The following is an 18,788-nucleotide window of genomic DNA, read 5'->3' on the forward strand; positions in this document are numbered from 1 at the left end:
CGAACTATAGTGATGGCCCCAGTGGTTGCCTGGGGACGGGATAGGGAGTAGTTTCAAAGAGGCAGTAGTTTGGTGGGGATGGATTTGTTGGTTATCTTAATTGTGGTGATGGTTTCATGGGTGTAGAATTCTGTTTAAATGTATCAAATTGTAGACTTTTAAATATGTGTGGTTCATTGTCAATGATACTTCCATAAAGCTGTTTGAAGAAGAAGAGGCAGGAGACAAAGGAGGAGAGGCACATTCTCTGCAGGTTTTCTGTTTTGCCCCTACAGACACCGATGTTAAGGCCCATAATAATAAGGCTGGTTCTCTGGCCCATTACTGATCAGATCTCGGATACAGATGGGAAAAGGATTGCCTGGACTCCGAAGGCCTGGTTCCTGGTCTTGTCTCTGACACTCACAAAGGTGTGCTGCTGGGCATTCGCTTGACCCCTGTCGGCCCCAACTTCCCATTTGTAACTTGGCAGTATTGATCCCTACTTGCCAGCCAGCAACCTCAGCATTGATTGGAAGATTACCCAAGGTGACACACATCAGAGTGCTTTGTGAACTGTGAGTATAGGTCAAAAGGAGGAGGACAGTGGGGTGACAGTGTCTAGCCCAATCGTGACAACAAATGCTATGATGTAACACAGAGACTCTCAGTGGCAGCTGAGTTGTTTGAACTGAATGACCCCAGACTCCTACACTACAAGTTTTCTTGAGTCCACAAGCTATAATTTATCAAGAGTTGTGTGTTAGATTCAGCTCCGCTGCACAATCACTGTGAGAACTTAACAGTCCTGGCTCCATGCTGAGCATCTGTCAAATGAGGGGATTCGAGTTGCTGGTCCCTGTGGTCCTTCTGGCTCTTGCATTGCAAGATTCTGTCACCTTCACGTTGAACTATTTGTCCATTTTGACGACTCCAGGTGGAGAGAATTGTGGCTAGTGACAGTTCTCTTACCCCTGACCTTCAGGGACTGTAAGGTGTCAGGGAAACTAGTCTTTACCACCTCCCCATCCTCCACCCCAACACACACTCACACACACACACACACACACACACACACACACGGATTTGCTCCTCTTCTAGTGTTCTCTACTTCATTTTCATTTGTTTTTATTTTACTCTCATGAGCATCAAGTTAATATATATGCTTAGATACCTTCTTAAGTTTACTCACTCAAAAATCTGTGCCATTAACAGGTTAAGAATCTTACCTCCCAGAAAGCTTGGTCATGGAGATATTTTGTTGTAGGAGTTACCGCTTTCCATATTTTGAGTTTTAAGAGTAAACCTGTTTAAATTCATAATTAAATGTTAAACATTTGGAGCACAGTATTTGTTATCTCAAAACTAATCAAAATATCATATGTCAACTATGGTGTCCCAACAGAAATCCTTTTTTCTTCCATAAGCAGGAGACGGGCACCTTGAAGCATTGTTCTTCCTAGACCAGCTTAATTAATTCTATAGACATCTTTTAACAGGAACTGGCAAGAGCAGTCATCTGCAAAAGATGTAGATTACGCTGAAAGGTATACAATCGCCATGGATCTGACATGCTTCCCAAGATGCACTAGAAGGGCCTTATCAGGTGCCACCACCTAAAGCTGATCCATTTAACACACAGGAGCTACCATGGAGAGCGACTCAAAGTAGGTGCCCGTGTAGGCCCAATAAACTCCCAGCAACCTCAGCTCAAGATTCCACTTGTGTAGTTAGGGAAGTAGTTTGTAACTACTTGCACTTGTGTCTGTTCTGTTCACCTGTCCAGCCTCTGCCCAGAGAGCTTGGCCCTGTGCGTCCCCCCAGCTGCACAAAGTCTGCCGAATTTTCCAGGGTACATGAAGTGAGCGTTACCTTTCACATGAAGTAGGGAAATGCCATTCATAGATTTAGCTGTGTATTTTTAATGATGATCAGTTCCAATGTATTAAACAGCAAGATTAACAAGAGAGGTGCGGGCATATTCATATTTTCCTTTCGTTGTGCACGCCTTTTACTGGTATTGGCAGGTAAGATGCATTTAGTGCACCTCATTTAGCTAGAATTACTCAGAAATTATCTCCATCGCCTACGTGAATTTTACAGATAGCGGAGGCTTACTTAGTCTCATGAAAATCCATCTAAATACATAAATCCATGTTGTATTTTCTTGTCTTATGAGTCAACCATGAACATATTTAGACTTTTAAAAAAATCAGAACCATTGCTAGGAACATCCACTTAGGAAATTGCTGTTGTATAACACAGAGAAGGTATATAGTTGTTGCGGGGTGTTAGCCTGCTCTCCCGCAGCCCAAGCTTTTCATGTTCTTGTGTCTGACTTTAAGAATTTCTTTTCCTCTGTTAGGCTCTCTGCTTTCACTTCTAACTTCTACCAGGCACCTTACTTCTAGGAACCTACCCCATCTCTAATCGGCTATTTCTAATCTTCCTGTACTGGGAAACCCAACAACCATACTTGTTAGAATTGTTTCTTAGATAGTATAGACAGACCCCAAATAACAGGGTCTACTGACAAGTAAAATGCTTGGCTTTGGGGGACAATTTGGCTGCTTGAAGTCCTCTTTTGCCTTCTGTTGTCCAAGTTCTTTTTAATTACCAGTTCCCTCACATCCAAAGTAACATGTAAAGAGGAAAGCTCATTGGTTTTAACTCTTAAAGGAATGACATGGGTGTCTTTTCCTCTATTCTCTTTTTTTTTATTCCAGTGAAGCATAAGGAAAGCCGTCCCTGGGTATTTATAAGACAGTGCAGGTCGTGTCACTTTGTCAATACCAGTGACAATGGTGAATGGACAACCCAAGTATGGGGTTGCCAGATAAAATACAGGATACTTGGTTAATTTTTAATTTAAAAAATGGGCACCTGTGCTTTCATTTGCTAAATCTGGCAGCCCGACGCAAGGTTGGGCTGTCCTGGATAGAATGTAAACTTATGCAGGGAGGCATTTTTCTCTTCCATATTGAAATAATCACCTCAGACTGCATCCACAGCTGAGGCTAGTCGGTACGTTAAGGTAATTCAAGCCAATCTCACTCTCTAAAATTACCCAGATAATTCCAAGAAGTACCTTCATACATGTTTCAGAGCTGAACAGAAGCTAAATGTTTAGTTACCATAATCCTTCTATTGTACAGAGAAGCCAGCCAAAGCCAGAGAGTGTGAAGCGATATGCCTAATGTCACCAATTTATTAGTGTCTGCTTATACTATTTTGTCTCTTATTTGGTATCCACTCTCTGTGTAGGGCCATAATGTATGAATGTCTAATCAATAAAAGCTGTTTGCTTATCGAATAAAAGTGAACATTTCTGAACAAAATGCATATTTTCACTGGGCATATATGTAAGATTGGCAAATTAGTAACTCCCCAAGATTCTTTGCTGTTCTGTCATATGAGAGGAGCAAACACATACTTCAGCCCTCTGTTTAAAGATCTCCAGTGGCTTTCCATCTCTCAGGACGATCTGGCTCCTTCTACCATGCTGTTCCCAACTCCTGTCACTCTCCCCCTCACTCTATCCACATCAGCTACACTGACCTCCTTGCTGTTCCCCAAACATGCCAAGCATGGTCCTGCCTCAGGGCCTTTGCACTTGCTGTCCCTTCTCAGAGAATGCTTTTCTCCCAAATACACATGTGGTATGTCTCCTTCCCTCTCTCCATTCAGGTCTCTGCTTAAAGGTCAACTTATGAGATAGGTCTTCCTTTCTCACCTTCCTAAAAGAGCACCCCACCCTCATACAACTCTGTTTCCCCACCCTGATTTACTTCTCTTCACACCACTTATCACCATCTTACAAATTACACATTTATTTCTCCATTTATTGTCAACTAGAATGTCAGCTCCAGCCCCCTCCCCCACTAGAATGTCAACTTCATGAGATCGGGGACTTTGTTTTGTTCACTGCTTTGTTCAGTGCTTTGTTCCTAGAGCCTGACTCAGTAGATATTGAATAAGTATTTGCTGAACCAAATATTATGAATGTCCTCAGGGAATAAAGGTAAGCTTTTTGGCATAAGGGTTTCCTTGGTTTTCTGTACAAAATTGGATGGAATCACCAGCCCTGGACTCAAGAGGCTCAATGTCACCACTCGCTAATTATAACCTCAGGAATATCTCTTCCTTTCCCTGGCCCTCAGAGTCCACACCTATAGCAGGTGACCTCTGACGGCCTTTCTGCTTCTTAAATGATGGGATTCTGTGTTCGTCTGTTTTTTAATCAAAGTCTGAGCCCTTTGCTTCATTTGTGTGGAGCTGAGGGGAGGTTCATGGGGAATAGGATGAGCACATGCGTATCCAGCCAGGGGGCAAGTGCACTCTGGACCCAGGCCCTATGTCCTAGGCAATGACAGAAGAAGGGTGGTCTCACACTTACCTGTCAGAAGACCAGATGCCAGACCCATAGCGATGGAAAAGCTGAGTGCACCAGAGTTAAGGAGCAGCTGGTAGCCGTTTCTAGAAATGACCAAGCAGAGGCAGTCACATTGAAGCATCAGGCTGCAGAGGTTACTGGGGACAAAAAGCACTGTTTGCACTGTCAGGAAGGGCTCATCAGGAGAACAAGTGTCCTCTTCCTGGTGGTATATTCCCCTGTCATTTTCCTGCAAAGCCATGCAGACATGGAGGAAGGGAAAGGGGGAATTCCAAGATCCTCTTTGGCTTACTTGAATCCTCAAACCCCATGGGTAATGTACTAGAGCAGGAGTTAGAAAACCCAAGTTTAAGTCCCAATTCTGTCACTAGCTACGTGAACCTTGGCAAGTCACTTAACCTCTCAGAGCCCCAAGTTTCCTCCTTAGGCAAGTAAAGATGAAGGCTTTATTTCTATTAGGTTGGTGCAAAAGTAATTGCGGTTTTTGCAATTATTTTTAACCTTTTAAACCGCAATTACTTTTGCAGCAACCTAATATTAAGTCAAGGTGTGGTACAGTTTATCAGACCCATCTCCCAGGCCCACCCTGAACACACTTCCCTGTTTGCTCTCCAGGGCAACCCCAGGACTTCACTTTAAACCATGAAGGGGCCCTGGGAGGACATTTACATGACCATGAAGTAGGCAAAGATTTTTTAAACAGGATATACAAGAGCTGAACATAAAGGGAACAATGATAAATTGGACTATATTAAAATTAAAAACTATTCATCAAAAAACACCATTAAGAAAGTGAAAGATAACCCACAAAATGGGAGAAGATATTCATAATACATATATCTGACAAAGGATCTATATTCATAACATATAAAGAATTCCTACAAATCAATAAGAAAAATGGGCAAAAGAATTTGAACAGACATTTCACAAGAGAAAATACTCAAATGTCCTAAAAGCATATGAAAAGTGTTCCACTTAATTAGTCATCAGGGAAATTAAAATCCAAACGATAAGTTTGATGCCTAAATGGCTAAAATTAAAAAGAAGGAAACTGTGGAGTATTAGAGAATACATGGGGTAAAGGGAACTCTTGTATATGGATTGGTGCAAACCACAATGGAAAACTGGTAGCATCCACTAAAGTGGATATATGAATACTTATGATCCAAGAATTCCACTTCTGGGCATATATTCACCAGAAGTGCATTTATATGTTTCCCCCTAAAAAGCATTAGAATGTTTATAACATCAATACTAGAATGTGCATAATAGCTCCAAACCCAAATGCTCATCAATAATGGATCAATAAAATGTGTTGTGTTCACATAACAGAACACTTGTTTCAACTGTGTTTTCTTAGACTCTATAATTTGTCTACTTGGTACTCATTTATCACAGGGCCAAACTAATGGCCCAAGTTGTTTACCCCTCTCTTTTGCAAGTCAGCTTTCATGGGAGCGCAAAACTCATATTATAAACCCCCCAACCACAAACTCTAACATATGTGTTTTCACTTTCTGCCTAATAGGGGATGTCCCCACCTCGTTACTTCCCCACCACTATAGTCCTAAAGGCACCGTCTCAGGCCCCCTCTCTCTCTACTGCCTGGTCTCTTCGTGGGGCTTGCCAGGTATGTTATGGCTCTCACTTCCAGGGGAACTGTAACACTAAACTTTCCTTTCAATGGCACTGACTTCTCCATGTCACTCAGTCACCTTTATAAATTAAACCCAAGCACAGTTCAACACTGAAAATGAACAATCTACAGAGATACTCAACAACATGGGTGAATCTCACGACTATGATGTTAAGTAAAAGAAACCAGGCACACGAGAACGTGAATTTCCTATATGAGTCCATGTGTATAGAAGAGAAAAGCAGACAAAACTGATCAATGCTATTGGAAGTCAGATTAGTGGTTACTCTGGGATGAGACACAGAATGTCACAGGGGCATGTCAAAAAATTCATCAAGTGGTACCTTATGAGGTTTGCACTTTTCTGGATGTAAAAAAACTACAAAAATGGTTTTTCTTAAGGTAATATTAAGTGGCAGGATAGAAGCGAAACCCAGATCTGCTGAGTGACAACGCACAATTCACTCTATCCTGATGCCTTCTGAAAGCAGAAATGGATGAAATAGAAATCACCATAACAACAGTGTCCACGCAAGGTGGGCTTCCCGTGCCAGGCCCCTCAGCTTGATGCTTTATCATCTGATCTCATTGTGATCCTCACAGCAGCCCTGTGAGTGAGCTATTAGGGTCCCGAGTTCACATATGGGGAGGTCCAGGTTAGGAAAGTGAACCAAGGGTTCCAGTGTCACATGGCTTGGCATGGGTGGCTTTTGGGATTCAAACCAGGCAGGTCTGTCTACAAAGTCTGGCTAGATCTTTTCCAGATTTCAGCACAAATTTGGCCAAATCGGCATTCCAGGAATACTATTTTAAAAAGTATTTTTCTTTAAATAGATTTTTTTTTAAAGTTAAATAAATGTATTTAAAAGGAAACTTTGTGTCACTAGCTTAAGTGGAAGAGAAATGAGAGGTAACTAAAAAAAAAAATCTAATGAAAACAAAATGCTGCTAAATCTTCCCCAGATGTTGCAGCCTGGCCAAGTCTCTTATCCTCGGGCTGCTTCTGCTGTCATGCAAACTGAAAGTCAGATCAGCAAGTGTCCGAAGGGTGCAGACACTGGGCACCAAGGGGAGACTTTCTCCCTGATAGAATCAAAGCACTGAATGAGAATGGAAAAAGAGCCTCTGCGCTGTGTGATTCAATGTTCTTTAAATGTGTCTTCCTCCAGGCTCGGAGCACAGCACCTGACTCATTCACATTTGCTGCCCTGAATAGGAAATTGGCCAATGTGGTTTGTGGAAGGAATGAAAGTCAACCCGCTCACCCAATGACCCCAAGCTAATAAAGCAGCTGATGCACATTTCACATGAAGTGTTCTGACTTGCAGCTAAGTCCTGTCTTCGTATATAGATGCTCCTCCTATGGAAGCAGCAGCATCAATAATCATCATAAAGAAAGAGGCCGTGTGTTGGGTAAACGTTTACTCCACGTCAAGCGCTGTCCTGAGCCCTTTAATGGTTTGTGTTGCTGAATCTTCACAGCACCTCCACGATGCAGATCTTTTTTTTTCTTTTTAAGGAAGGCGCAGCTCACAGTGGCCCATGCAGGGATCGAACCCGCACACTTGGTGCCATCAGCACCACACTCCAACCAACTGAGCTAACCGGCCACCCCCGGCAGTCCAGATCTTATTATCCCATTTGACAGATAGAAAACAGATTTAAAGAGAGGACCATGCCTAAGGTCACACGACTGGTAAATGTGACCTTCGTCTGTCTTGGGCAGGTAATTCCCCCTAAGTATCACTTCTTAGCGTATGATAATGTACTCACAGGGTGCTTGCAATGGATGAGTTGACATAATGCCTAACACCTAGGAAGCAGTCAATAAACAGTAGTGATTGCCATCAGTAATATTATTATCACTGTATCAGTTTCATCTGGAAAAAAATCTATCCCTATATCATGTCCAAGTCACTCTTTCATTTTATGTGAGCCATGTCCAGAAGATGTTACACAACCTCCAGGAGGTGATGGCCAGCCAGGGCTCTAGTACATCAAATCGATTATTGCTGTCATTGTCTGGGGGGCACAGGACCTGACTCTGGTCCACGGCCAACATTCTCGCCTCACAGCGAAAACTTGGCCAAGCCCCTTCCCTCTCTAGGCCTCAGGGATAGGCTGTACCTGGCATTTTCCTATATTAACTTATTAAATCCTTTTAACCACATGGCGTCTGGCCTCAAGTAGCCTCCAACAACCCCGTGAGGGGAGGTATGAGCGTTACCTTCATTTACAATTGGGCGATCAAGGTTGAGAAGGGCGAGGTGGCATGCCCCGTTAGTTAGTAAGAGGTCTGACTAGTCTGATTCCTCGCCACACTCTTCACCATCACCTAAATGATCAGCGGTTGAAAATTGGACTCAACTGGCTTGGGCTTGACTGCCCTGTTCTGTCTGCTTTTGGGGGGCCTCAGGGCTATCCGCCTTTACCTTGCACCTAGGCTGTCACCTTTGGAAAGAAGGGGCCTGGAGAGGTGATGACTCCGTACAAGTTAGGGGTTGGGCAGAATTTCTGAATAAATTGGCCAAGAAATATTTGCTGAGGCCTATGAGTGCCTGGAATGCATACACCCCAGCTAAGGGCTCTGGGCACATTTCTTCCTGAGGTCGGTGGGGGTGTTAAGGGAATAAGACAAGTGACCTACATGGGATGCTTGGTCCAGTTCGTGTGATGCGTCATCAGCACAATATTGGTGATCCCTCCGAGCAGACCCGGCAAGCCAAAGGTGTAGTGCACGCCGCAGGAGTCATGGATCTCCAGCACACGGTTAAGACACACCTGGGGAGAAATGTCATTATAAGCAGATCTACATGTGACACTGACATTCTCTACTCACCCTTTTCACAGATCCTTGGCATCCAGGGCCACCAAATGGGGATAGGCTGTAGGGCTCACCTAAAGAAGACTTGAACATGCGCTCACATCACCTGGGGAGCTTGTTCAACTGCAGAGCCAGATGTTGTGAGTCTGGGGCTGGAGATTCTGCTTTTCTAACCAAGTCCCAGGTGATGGCAGTGCTGCTGGTCCATAGACCACACTTTGAGAAGCAAGGGTCCAGCCCAGGCACTACCCACATTTTGGGCTATAATTCTGTGTTGTGAGGGGGGCTGCCCTGCATATTGCAGGATGTTTAGCAGCATCCCTGGCCTGTACCCTCTACATGTCAGTAGCACCCCCAACCCAGTGTATCAACCAAAATTGTCTCCAGATGTTGTCAAATATCCCCAAGAGGTGATTGAGACCCACTGGTCTAGCCCAAACTTAACTACCATCTCAAAGACAACAGAGCTGTTTAGAATAAGTCAGAAGAAAATCTGATCACACCTGAAGACTCCCATACAGTTCTCCTTCCACCTCACCACTTAGCCACCCAGATGGCCATAAGCTAATAGATGTAGATTCAAATGCAAATTTGATCATGCTAGTTCACGCCTTGGACTCCTTATTGTATCCAGAATAAAGACCCAGATTCCTCAACTAGCTCAGGATACATACCTGATCACCTGCTCTCTCTCAAGATTCTGGTCCCATCACACTCCCAGGTGAACCCAATGCTTCAGCCATGAGAATGTCTCTCAGTTTCCTGGCTAAGCCATATGCTCTTCTCACCATTGAGCCTTTGAACACATTGTTCCTTCTGCCTGAAATACATTTCCCACTTCTTTGCCTGGCCAATATTAGTGATCTGTCAACGCTCAGCTGCTCTGGGAGGCGTTTCCTGACCCATCACAGGGTAGCTTAGATGTGCTCCTGGATCAGTTATACACGGAGTTGTGTTTATTTGTCCATTTCCCCCATTACACTACAGCTTGGGAAGCAGGATAAATGTGAAAGCATGTGTGATGAACGAATGAATGAATGAGTGAATCAATCAATCAATCATCTTTGAATCCTTCTCCCAGTGATAGAGTCAAGGAAACTGAGGCACAGAGAAAGTGATGGACTCTGAGCGTGATAACTTGTTATGCACCTTTTTGCTGTGCACGTCCTCTTTTCATCATTACGGCCTCCAAGCCAGAGGAAATAAAAGACATCTGTTCCCATTGCGAAGTGAAAAGCAGACTGCCCTATCTTTGGTCAAATCAAATTGTTGGTAAGTTCTTCCTGATTTGGGGTTGAAACTCTCCCTGAATATCCACTGTTCACCCAATTCAGCATCCTGTGCCACCCAAATGTGTACTCCTTTCTCCCCCACCAAGCCTTCAAAGCTATGAAGATTTGCTGTTCCTAAATATTTCTTTTAGAAGTGTGTTATAACGAATTGGCTATAATGAAGTATTCTCATATTATCTATACCTGTTGAATATTGAAGGAAGAAAAATCTATCCACTTAGAAAAACTAAACAATCAGAAGTGGACATGACCTAGATTATCAACCCAACATCTTTCTTCTGGGTTCTGACCTTCCCACCCCCGTTCACATGGTCATGGGCAGCGGCTATGTCTGTACAACCTGTCCCACCCCCACCCCAGCCAAATGTGGGCACATTATCCAAATTAGACCAAGTTCTCTTTCTCCAGAGAACTTGGAATCGGGGTCAAGAGAGTCCACCCAGCTGCTTTCTTGAAGAGAGAGACTACATTCCACCATGTGGAGTAGGAGGAGGAGAAGAGGGAGAAAGTCTACAGAGTGAGAATAAAGCAAATACTCAGGAAAAGCAAAGAAAGAAGAAGAGCAGGGACTTCTCGGGCTCCCCGCAACATTTTTTGTCCCTAGTGCCAGCTGTCCTTGGGTTCTGTGACATCCCAGGAGCCTTATAACAAATTCCCCTTTATTAGCTTGAATGGGTTCTGTTACTTGCTCCCCAGACCCCAACAAATACATCATCCAACCTGGGCAGTTTGGCTTTGAAGCCAACGTGAGAAGGTGCCAACACCTGCCTAGCGCAGCCCATGGCAACACACAATGGCCTATTATGGTTCCAGGGTCATGCTGACCTAAGCCAAACAGAGGATGTTAGTTGCCCAGCTCCTTACCGGCAGGCATTTGGCTCCCCCGATGGAGATTAGCCCAGCTATAAGGCCCAGCACCATGGCAACAAAAGGAGTATGGATCTGGTAGCACGGGGCGCTCACAGCCACACCTCCTGCCAGTACTGCATTGTGGATATGAGCCTGCAAAGAAATAGCTTGTGGGTGAATGGAGCGAGGCACAGAGGACAGCATCTTGCCCGAAGTTACTCAGCAAGCTGGTAGCAAGGCAACACTGTAATGTCTTCCCTGCTTCGTTGATCCTGAAGTCATCCACTCCCCTCTGTTGAGATTATCCAGCCCTTATCAAGGCTCTTATCTCACCCGACTTCTCAGGTTCAGGGAGCAGTCACCCTGATTGGCAGGCATTTAGGGAATCAGCTTGAAAACACAGTTACTCAGCATCCAGCCACCTTCACACTCATTAGTGATGTGTCGTGGGCACCTAACAGCTCAGTGATTCAACTTTTCCACCAGAAGAATGATGTTTCAATTATACCTGCTTAATATAGGGTATTGTAAGAATTAAATGAGTTACCACATGTAAAACCCTTAGCCCCAGGGCCTGGCATCGAAAATGAGTAAACGCCAAATAAATGCAAGCCATTATTATTGCTCTGACGATGATGATGACGGGCTGCTTTGTAACCTATACCACCCTGTATGACTGGACCCAATAAGCTGGCCTGTGTTCCTGGGTCATGTCTCTGCCAGAACTGGGCCTTGCTGTGCTCTTATACACTTACCCCAGCCCCCTTCAACTCTAACCAGGTCTAGGAGCTCTGGGCCCCTGGACTGGCTTCTGGGCTTCCCTGACCTGATAGCCAAACCTGCCTCTCTGGATGTCTCCACCTTATCTGATCCTAGACTCTGAGTCACCATGGAGTTCACCTGTAGGGACACAGACCTCCCCTTTGTACTGTTAACCATCCCCCATGGCCACATTCTCTCTTCTCCGGGCCTCACTGTGTAGACTTTTCCCCACCGCCTCTGGCTGGCTGACCCCATTCCCTAATCATCATGGAAACCTGTTTTGTCTTTAGCGCTACACTCTTCACCTATCTCTGCCCCCAGAATTCACACACGACCTCCCAGCTCCATTGATCATAGCAGCAAACGTTTGCCCAGCGCTTATTCTACAGGAAGCACTTTACATGCTTTATCTATTAATTCCCACTTCACATATAAGGCAATTGAGGTTCAAAAATGTAAGCAGCTTGACCAAGGGAACATGGCTAGGGTAATATATTTCTTCACTTCTGATCCTGATCATTCCAATCTTCAAATTTATTAGGGAAAGTGTGATGATTGGGTGTTCACGCTCTTGTGTGAGATGTGCCTCCCATTAAATAAATAAATACATAAATAAATAAATTAATTAATAATAAAAATTTCTTAGGGAAAGGGGAAAGGCTGACTAATTCTATTCTACTTTTTCTGTGCTGACTGTTGCTCAGAGTGGCTGGCTTTGGTAACTAGCAGACACGGCTTCAAACTTAGCAGACACTGAGTTCATCAACGCTGATGGACTAAATTACTCCCCCCGTAAGCCTTTGATCATTTCCCAGTCTCCTCAGTTCCAGTGTCCATTTTAACAACCTAGCACTCTTCCTTATGCTCTACGAAACTGCAGACAAGGCTTTATCAACTCAGCAAGCTCTTTTCCGAGCCCTGGGGCTGGCGCAGGATGGGGGTAGGAGAGACATGAATATGTGTGTCCCCCAAAGGGCAACCCCCGGCCTCACCATGTTGATCTTCCCTTGGGGATGAGCCAAGGCTGATACGGAGATGGCTGTCACTGCGCTGACTGCAAGAGCATAGTAGGTGTTGAACACGGCAAGCTTCTTTTTCTTTAGGGAGGACAGCAGAGCAGAGTTGAAACTTGGCCAGAACATCCACAGGAAGAGGGTGCCTGGGGGCCAGAGGGGATCACTGGCAGAACCAGCACTGCTGCTCCAAAGCCTGAGCCTCAGAGGAGCGGGCAAGTCCCAGCTTAATCACTTTCTAGCTTTGTGATTTCGGGCAAGTCATGTGTCCTTTCTGAAATCTCAGGTTGGTACGGTCCAGCTAACATATTTCACAGGCAAGGAAACTAAGGTTCTGAGACTTGAAATCACCAAATGCCAGGCCTCCTGATGGTGATGACCGGTGATCTGGCCGGTGATGACCATAGGCTTATTTAAAAAAAGAATCAACATGCCTCTTTCATTCAGCCCCATGGCCTGGCATTCAGTTACCTGCTGGCCAGCCGACTGCCTGCCTTCCTCTAAGCCTCTCCCAACAGCCTGAGTTCATCATTTTCACACAGCTTTTCAAAATATACCATTGTAACTCTTTTCTTCCCACCCCTTTTCATTCCTCCCCTCAGGGCCCTACTTTTATCACTCCTCCAATACTCTCCTTTAAGGTGAGGACAAAACGATTGGATACACTTATTTAAACTCAAATGTAACGGTCTCTCCTCTCCTTTGGATATGAATGAAGAGAGGTTCCCTAGAGAGGAAGGTTTCATTCAAAGGTGTGAATTCATCAAACACCGCTTAAGGAAACGAGTCATTATAGAGGGACTTCAGACACCCAGGGCAGGTTGGGAAAGGAGATTTTCTTTTTCTTTCTTTCTTTCTTTTTATTTTTAAAGGAGGGTGCAGCTCACAGTGGCCCATGTGGCTATCGAACCGGCAAACTTGGTGTTATTAGGACCACACTCATAATCAACCAAGCTAACTGGCCACCCCGGAAAGGAGATTTTCCGCAGAACCGTTTTGGAGCCTCTTTCTCACTCAGGTATGAAACCACCCACCCACCTTGTCCTTACCCAGCATGGCAAACAAACTGGGGCTTGTGGCCATCTGATCTTTCGTCTTCGCTCCCTTGTGCAGAGGCCTTGACAAGCACCAGGCCACAGTCAGCCCAAAATAGGCCGCAAACACGTGGATGTGCATCATACTTGTGTGGTCTTCAGTCTGCAACAAAAGCCAGCGAGCGTCAGTACCCTTTGCCCACTGGTAAATCCTGATGTTCCTTGGAGAAAGTTCTGAGCTTTGTGTAGGAGATGTGGCTGGAAGTCATGAGTGTTCTGAGCTTACCCAACCCAGCGGTTCCCCTTTCAGAGGTGCTCCATGAGTAGCTGAGTGTTTATTCCAGGGAGGTTGCTGGTTGGTCTTATCAGTAGCTCTTAAATGCTTTTGGCTGAGGTCCACTTAGGTGCGGCCAAAAGCTACATGGCCACTGCCCCCACCCCCCACTGCTTCCTACTTTTCAGCAGAATTTCATGGAGAGGTGAGTGATATAAACTTTGCAACATAAAAAAGTTAGACTTTTTATGACACCAAACTGACGTCTTTAGTAAATTCTAGATATATGCTAATTTTGCTTTATGAATGTCAAATTTACTAATCCTTAATAATTCACATCGTGGGCTACCGCTAAATCCTATCAACTGTGCCTTCAAAAAATGTCCAGAATTGGCAGAATTTTTACCACCACACCTCACTGACGGTTTAAGCCATGCTCACTATTACCCCAAATTATTGTAATAACCTTCTTTTTTTAAAATTAGTTTCAGGTGTACAAAACCATGTAATAGTTAGACATTTTTCATTTAGATCCCTCACACAGTGACAACCCATTTCCCCCCATCTATTACCCCTCTGACATCGCATATGGCCATTACATTTCCACTGTCTCTATTCCTAATGCTGTACTCCACTTCTATATATATATATATATAATTTATATATATATATATAAAATTTATATATATATATATTTATATATATATATAAAATTGTAGTTGACATTCATTATTGTTCAGCTTCAGCTTCAGGTGTACAGTGCAGTGATCAGGCATCTACATCATCCCTGAGGTGGTCTCCCTAATGAGACAAGTGTCCGTCGGTGACCCTACTTAACAAGTGATCGGAGTTAACATCCTCAGTAATGAGACAAATGCCACTATCTTGCTGTGTGATCTTGGGCAATCACTTCCCCTTTCTGGGCATCAGCTTTCTCATCTGTGAGCAGCTCTTATCTTACTTAATTGTACCTGACCACAAGGTCACGGCTACAGCAGAGGAGCTGGAAGAGCCATTGGGCATGGCATCACCTTCACAGCTGGCCTCAGGCTTAGACTTTTGACAACCTCCACCAATGACGTCACATGTACAGTTAGTGACACACGCTGACTGGTTTGAAAGCAGACACTGGCCATGCAGCTTGCTGGACCATAGCCAATGAGGCCCTGGGAATTAATTATCTTTTTATACATCCCATAATTATCTTGTGATTCCTGCAGTATTATATTTTGGGAGTTAAAGGCATTCATTTGCTATGTTTAAACAATTAGTATAGACCACACTTTGTAACCCCTTTTGGGCCTGTCTTTTTTTTTTTTTTTTTTTTAAATCGCAGAAGCCTCCAAATGGAGGTGGCACCCTCCCCTTCCATCTCCTCATAGCACCATGACTCACGCTGAGCATTTGTTTGCTGACCATCCTCATGACGACAAAGGCTGTCACCTCCATCAGCGTCATCAACACCAGCTGCCCCAGGTTGGTCTTCCCCAGGATGGCACCCACTGAGATCAGCACAGACATAGCACTCATGGTGGCCTGTTGAATACTGGGGAGAGAGGACGAGACAGGGGAGACAGGGATGATGAAGAAGGATGCCTCTCATTCATTCATTCATTCACTCACTCATTTAGCAAACACTTGTTGAGGGCCTACTGTCTGCCTGGCACTGTTCAAGAAACGGGGGGCACAGTAGGAGAACAAGAAGACAAAATTTCTACCTCCATGGAGACTGATGCTGCCCAGCCTGGGGTCTCCTTCGTCCCTTTCCCCCATGAGGGTGGCATTTACACTCCTAGGAATTGATCTGTACACACTCATGCATACTTAGTTTTCTCTGAGGTTCTCACAGCAATGTTCCCTCAGAGTCTCCTGCTGGGATCTGACAACCGAGATTCTGCTCATGGCTTCCTCTTCTGCCGTCATCACTCACAGATGCTCAACAGAGGGCGCTGTTCACCTACCAGCCCACCCGCCACCCTCGTCTCTCCATTAGTGGAGAGATTGGGTTTGGAAATAGGACAAGCCAGTCTCAGCTTTTCCACTTGAGGAGCTATTTAATCTCTCTGAGCCTGTTTCTCCATCTGTGGATAAGAATGAATATACAATGATCTCAAGGCAGCGCTGTGGGGATTAGGAGGAATATCCGTGCATGTGTGTCGAGCACCGTGACAGCACAAAGACCTAACCCAGGAACAGAAGCTGGGACTATCAGCGCTATTATTGATTCTTTCCTTCCCTTGACAAATGAGCAAGCTCAAGGTGGGGATTTAGGAGAAGAAAACAATTTTTGTTTTCGAGGCACTTGGGATTCAGCTGGGGGGACAGGGCTGACATCATGAGCCTTGATATCACTATCCGCGATATAATGAGGCGAGAGGGATTCACTAGAGGGAGAGAACTGTGTGGACTGGACTCATCAGGGAAGGCTACCTGGGGGAGGTGTCACTGAGTAAACCAATCCACCCTCCTCTGGGCACGTTGCTCTGCGATCCCCTCCTCCCCCTGGGAGTTGATGATGATGATGATACAACCACCACCACCACCACCACAATAATAATAATTTATAGCATTATGTATAACAGGGTTGCAACTATGTCACCTCATTTAAATTTTAATCTTCCAAGTACCCCTATGTAAATGGTGCTAGGGTACCATTCAGTACCTCCATTTTACAAAAGAGGACATTGAGACTAGAAGAGAAGATATTTTTGGCAATTGCCACACAGCTAGTTAATGACAAACGTGAGGGTCAAACCTAGCTGGCCTGGATCCAAAGCCTGTGCTCTGAAGTCTGGACACAGCCTCCCCAGTGTTTGTTGCCGATGAAGCGTCCTGCTTAAGGCTCGAGGACTTCAGAGGGAAGGTCAGAGGGCAAAGGGCATGGGAAGGAGTCCCACAGGGACCAGGAATTATTTAGCGTAGGGGGTTACTCAATGTTTTGCTGTGGCTGGCTGTGTTATGTCTTTCGAGAGAGTGCTCATTTAATAGGCAAAGGCATAACTGAAACAGATGTGTGCCACTGGGGGGATTTCAGACCTCAGGGGCCAGTTGGGGCTAGGAAGGTGTTGAGACAGTGAAGTACAGTGGTTAGGAGTGCAGTCTGTGTTGAGGCTGCCTAAGGTGGAATCCTGACTCAGCCACTTTCTGGCTGTGTGCTCTCGGGCAAATTCACTTAACCACTCTACGCCTCAGTGTTCTGTTATTAGGTAGAGGCAAGGTCTATGGAGGTATTTGTGAGGGCAAAGTGAGTTAATATGTCAAGCACAATAACAGGGTTGGTTATCGTGATTATCTTCTAGGGGGAGCCCTCCTGGGCCTTTCAAAAATATGGCGTTAAAAATAATCACAACTTTTAGGATTCCTTTTATTTTCGTTTCTGTTCCAGTAACCATACTAAGTCCTTACTACGTGAGGAAAACAAAGGACAAAGCTGAATAGGACAGGTCCCTGCCCTAGGAACTGGACATGGGTGACTCAAGGCAGAACAATTCAGTGCCAAGTCAGGTAGCAGGGAGTGAGTAAGGTTCAGGGAGAAAGAGAGTGCTAATCTGGGGGGCCGGCCTGGGCACTGCCCACCAGCCCAACCCAGCTGGGATGGTCAGGAAGGTGCCCATTGTTCAAATCTGTGATGCTAGTCCCAGGAGGGGGTCACAGCTGGGAGGATCCAAGTGGTCAGAGGCTGGGCAGGGGAGTTCACTCAGGCTGCAAATGACTTTTTTGGTCTCCCTGGATTGAGCCAAGAACAAACAGGTCCCTGCAGTTAGGATGTCAGAAGAGGGAACAGCTCAGAGATGCCCGGAGACTGACGCACAGGAGGATGAAGGCTTGTGTGACCTTATGCAAAGGCAGCAGAAACGCCAGACCAGGGCCACCACTGTCAGAGTCCCCAGAGTGCCCTTGGTCACTTCCCATGGAGTTACTGGAGTTATTGAATTCCCACGAGGATTAGCTCTAAAACGTTTTAGGAGAAAAAATGTGGAGATTTTTTTTTTCCAGGACCAGTAGGGAGTTGACTAGACTGTATTTCATATCATAACTATTTGGAGTATGCTGGAAGGCATACGTAAAGCTAAAGTCATTTCTACCACTTAGCTGTGTGAGCCTAGGCAAGTGTCTCTGAGTCTCTGTTTCCTTGCCTGTATACCAGGTTAGATCCTTACTGGAAGAATTACACAAAATGTTTGTGAAGCACCTGGTGTAGTGCCTGGCTCATGGAGAGATGTGCAACAGCAGTGCCCAGCAGGGTCTTAGAGAGGAGGATGGAGTGACCTTAAGAAGTGACAGGTTCCCCAAGATGCCTGAAATAGGATTTACCATCATCTGGGCATGACAGAGATACAGAGTTGGATAAAACAAACAAAAAAATTTTTTAAGGAAAAATTTTACCTAGTTCCTCCTGTCAACAAGCGCTAGTGTCTTTAAAAAAAAAACCCACAAAAATCACGTAAAGCTATATATATATACCCTTGTGTAACCATCACCCAGGATAACATAGAGAACATTTACTGCATCCCACAAGTTTCTTTTGTGCCCCTTCCTAATTAATAACCCCTGCCTTCCCCAGGTAACAATTATTCTGACTTCTAGCAACGTGGGTTAATTTTGCTAGTTCTTAGAATTTCATGTAAATGCACCTCAACGGACCAAAATTAATTTAAAGAAAGTAAAGACACAGCTATTTCTTGTCTACCAGCATTTGAGGACTAAGAGTACGTCTTTCTTTTCAAGAGAC

General features: G+C 44.8%; 1 protein-coding gene across 1 annotated transcript in view; it reads right to left on the minus strand.

Annotated features, from left to right (window-relative positions):
- The window catches only part of RHCE (Rh blood group CcEe antigens), a 34,517-nt gene that overhangs the window by 5,256 nt on the left and 10,473 nt on the right, over positions 1 to 18,788 (minus strand). Inside the window, exons 3-9 of the mRNA XM_033113508.1 lie at positions 15,452 to 15,602; positions 13,798 to 13,945; positions 12,728 to 12,894; positions 10,989 to 11,126; positions 8,656 to 8,789; positions 4,376 to 4,455; positions 1,209 to 1,285 (exon numbers count right to left, since the gene is read on the minus strand). Coding sequence (XP_032969399.1) covers positions 1,209 to 1,285; positions 4,376 to 4,455; positions 8,656 to 8,789; positions 10,989 to 11,126; positions 12,728 to 12,894; positions 13,798 to 13,945; positions 15,452 to 15,602 — 895 coding nt within the window. The remainder of the gene's footprint in view (positions 1 to 1,208; positions 1,286 to 4,375; positions 4,456 to 8,655; positions 8,790 to 10,988; positions 11,127 to 12,727; positions 12,895 to 13,797; positions 13,946 to 15,451; positions 15,603 to 18,788) is intronic.

Source organism: Rhinolophus ferrumequinum, chromosome 9 (assembly GCF_004115265.2).
Source record: "Rhinolophus ferrumequinum isolate MPI-CBG mRhiFer1 chromosome 9, mRhiFer1_v1.p, whole genome shotgun sequence".
Classification (NCBI taxonomy): domain Eukaryota; kingdom Metazoa; phylum Chordata; class Mammalia; order Chiroptera; family Rhinolophidae; genus Rhinolophus; species Rhinolophus ferrumequinum.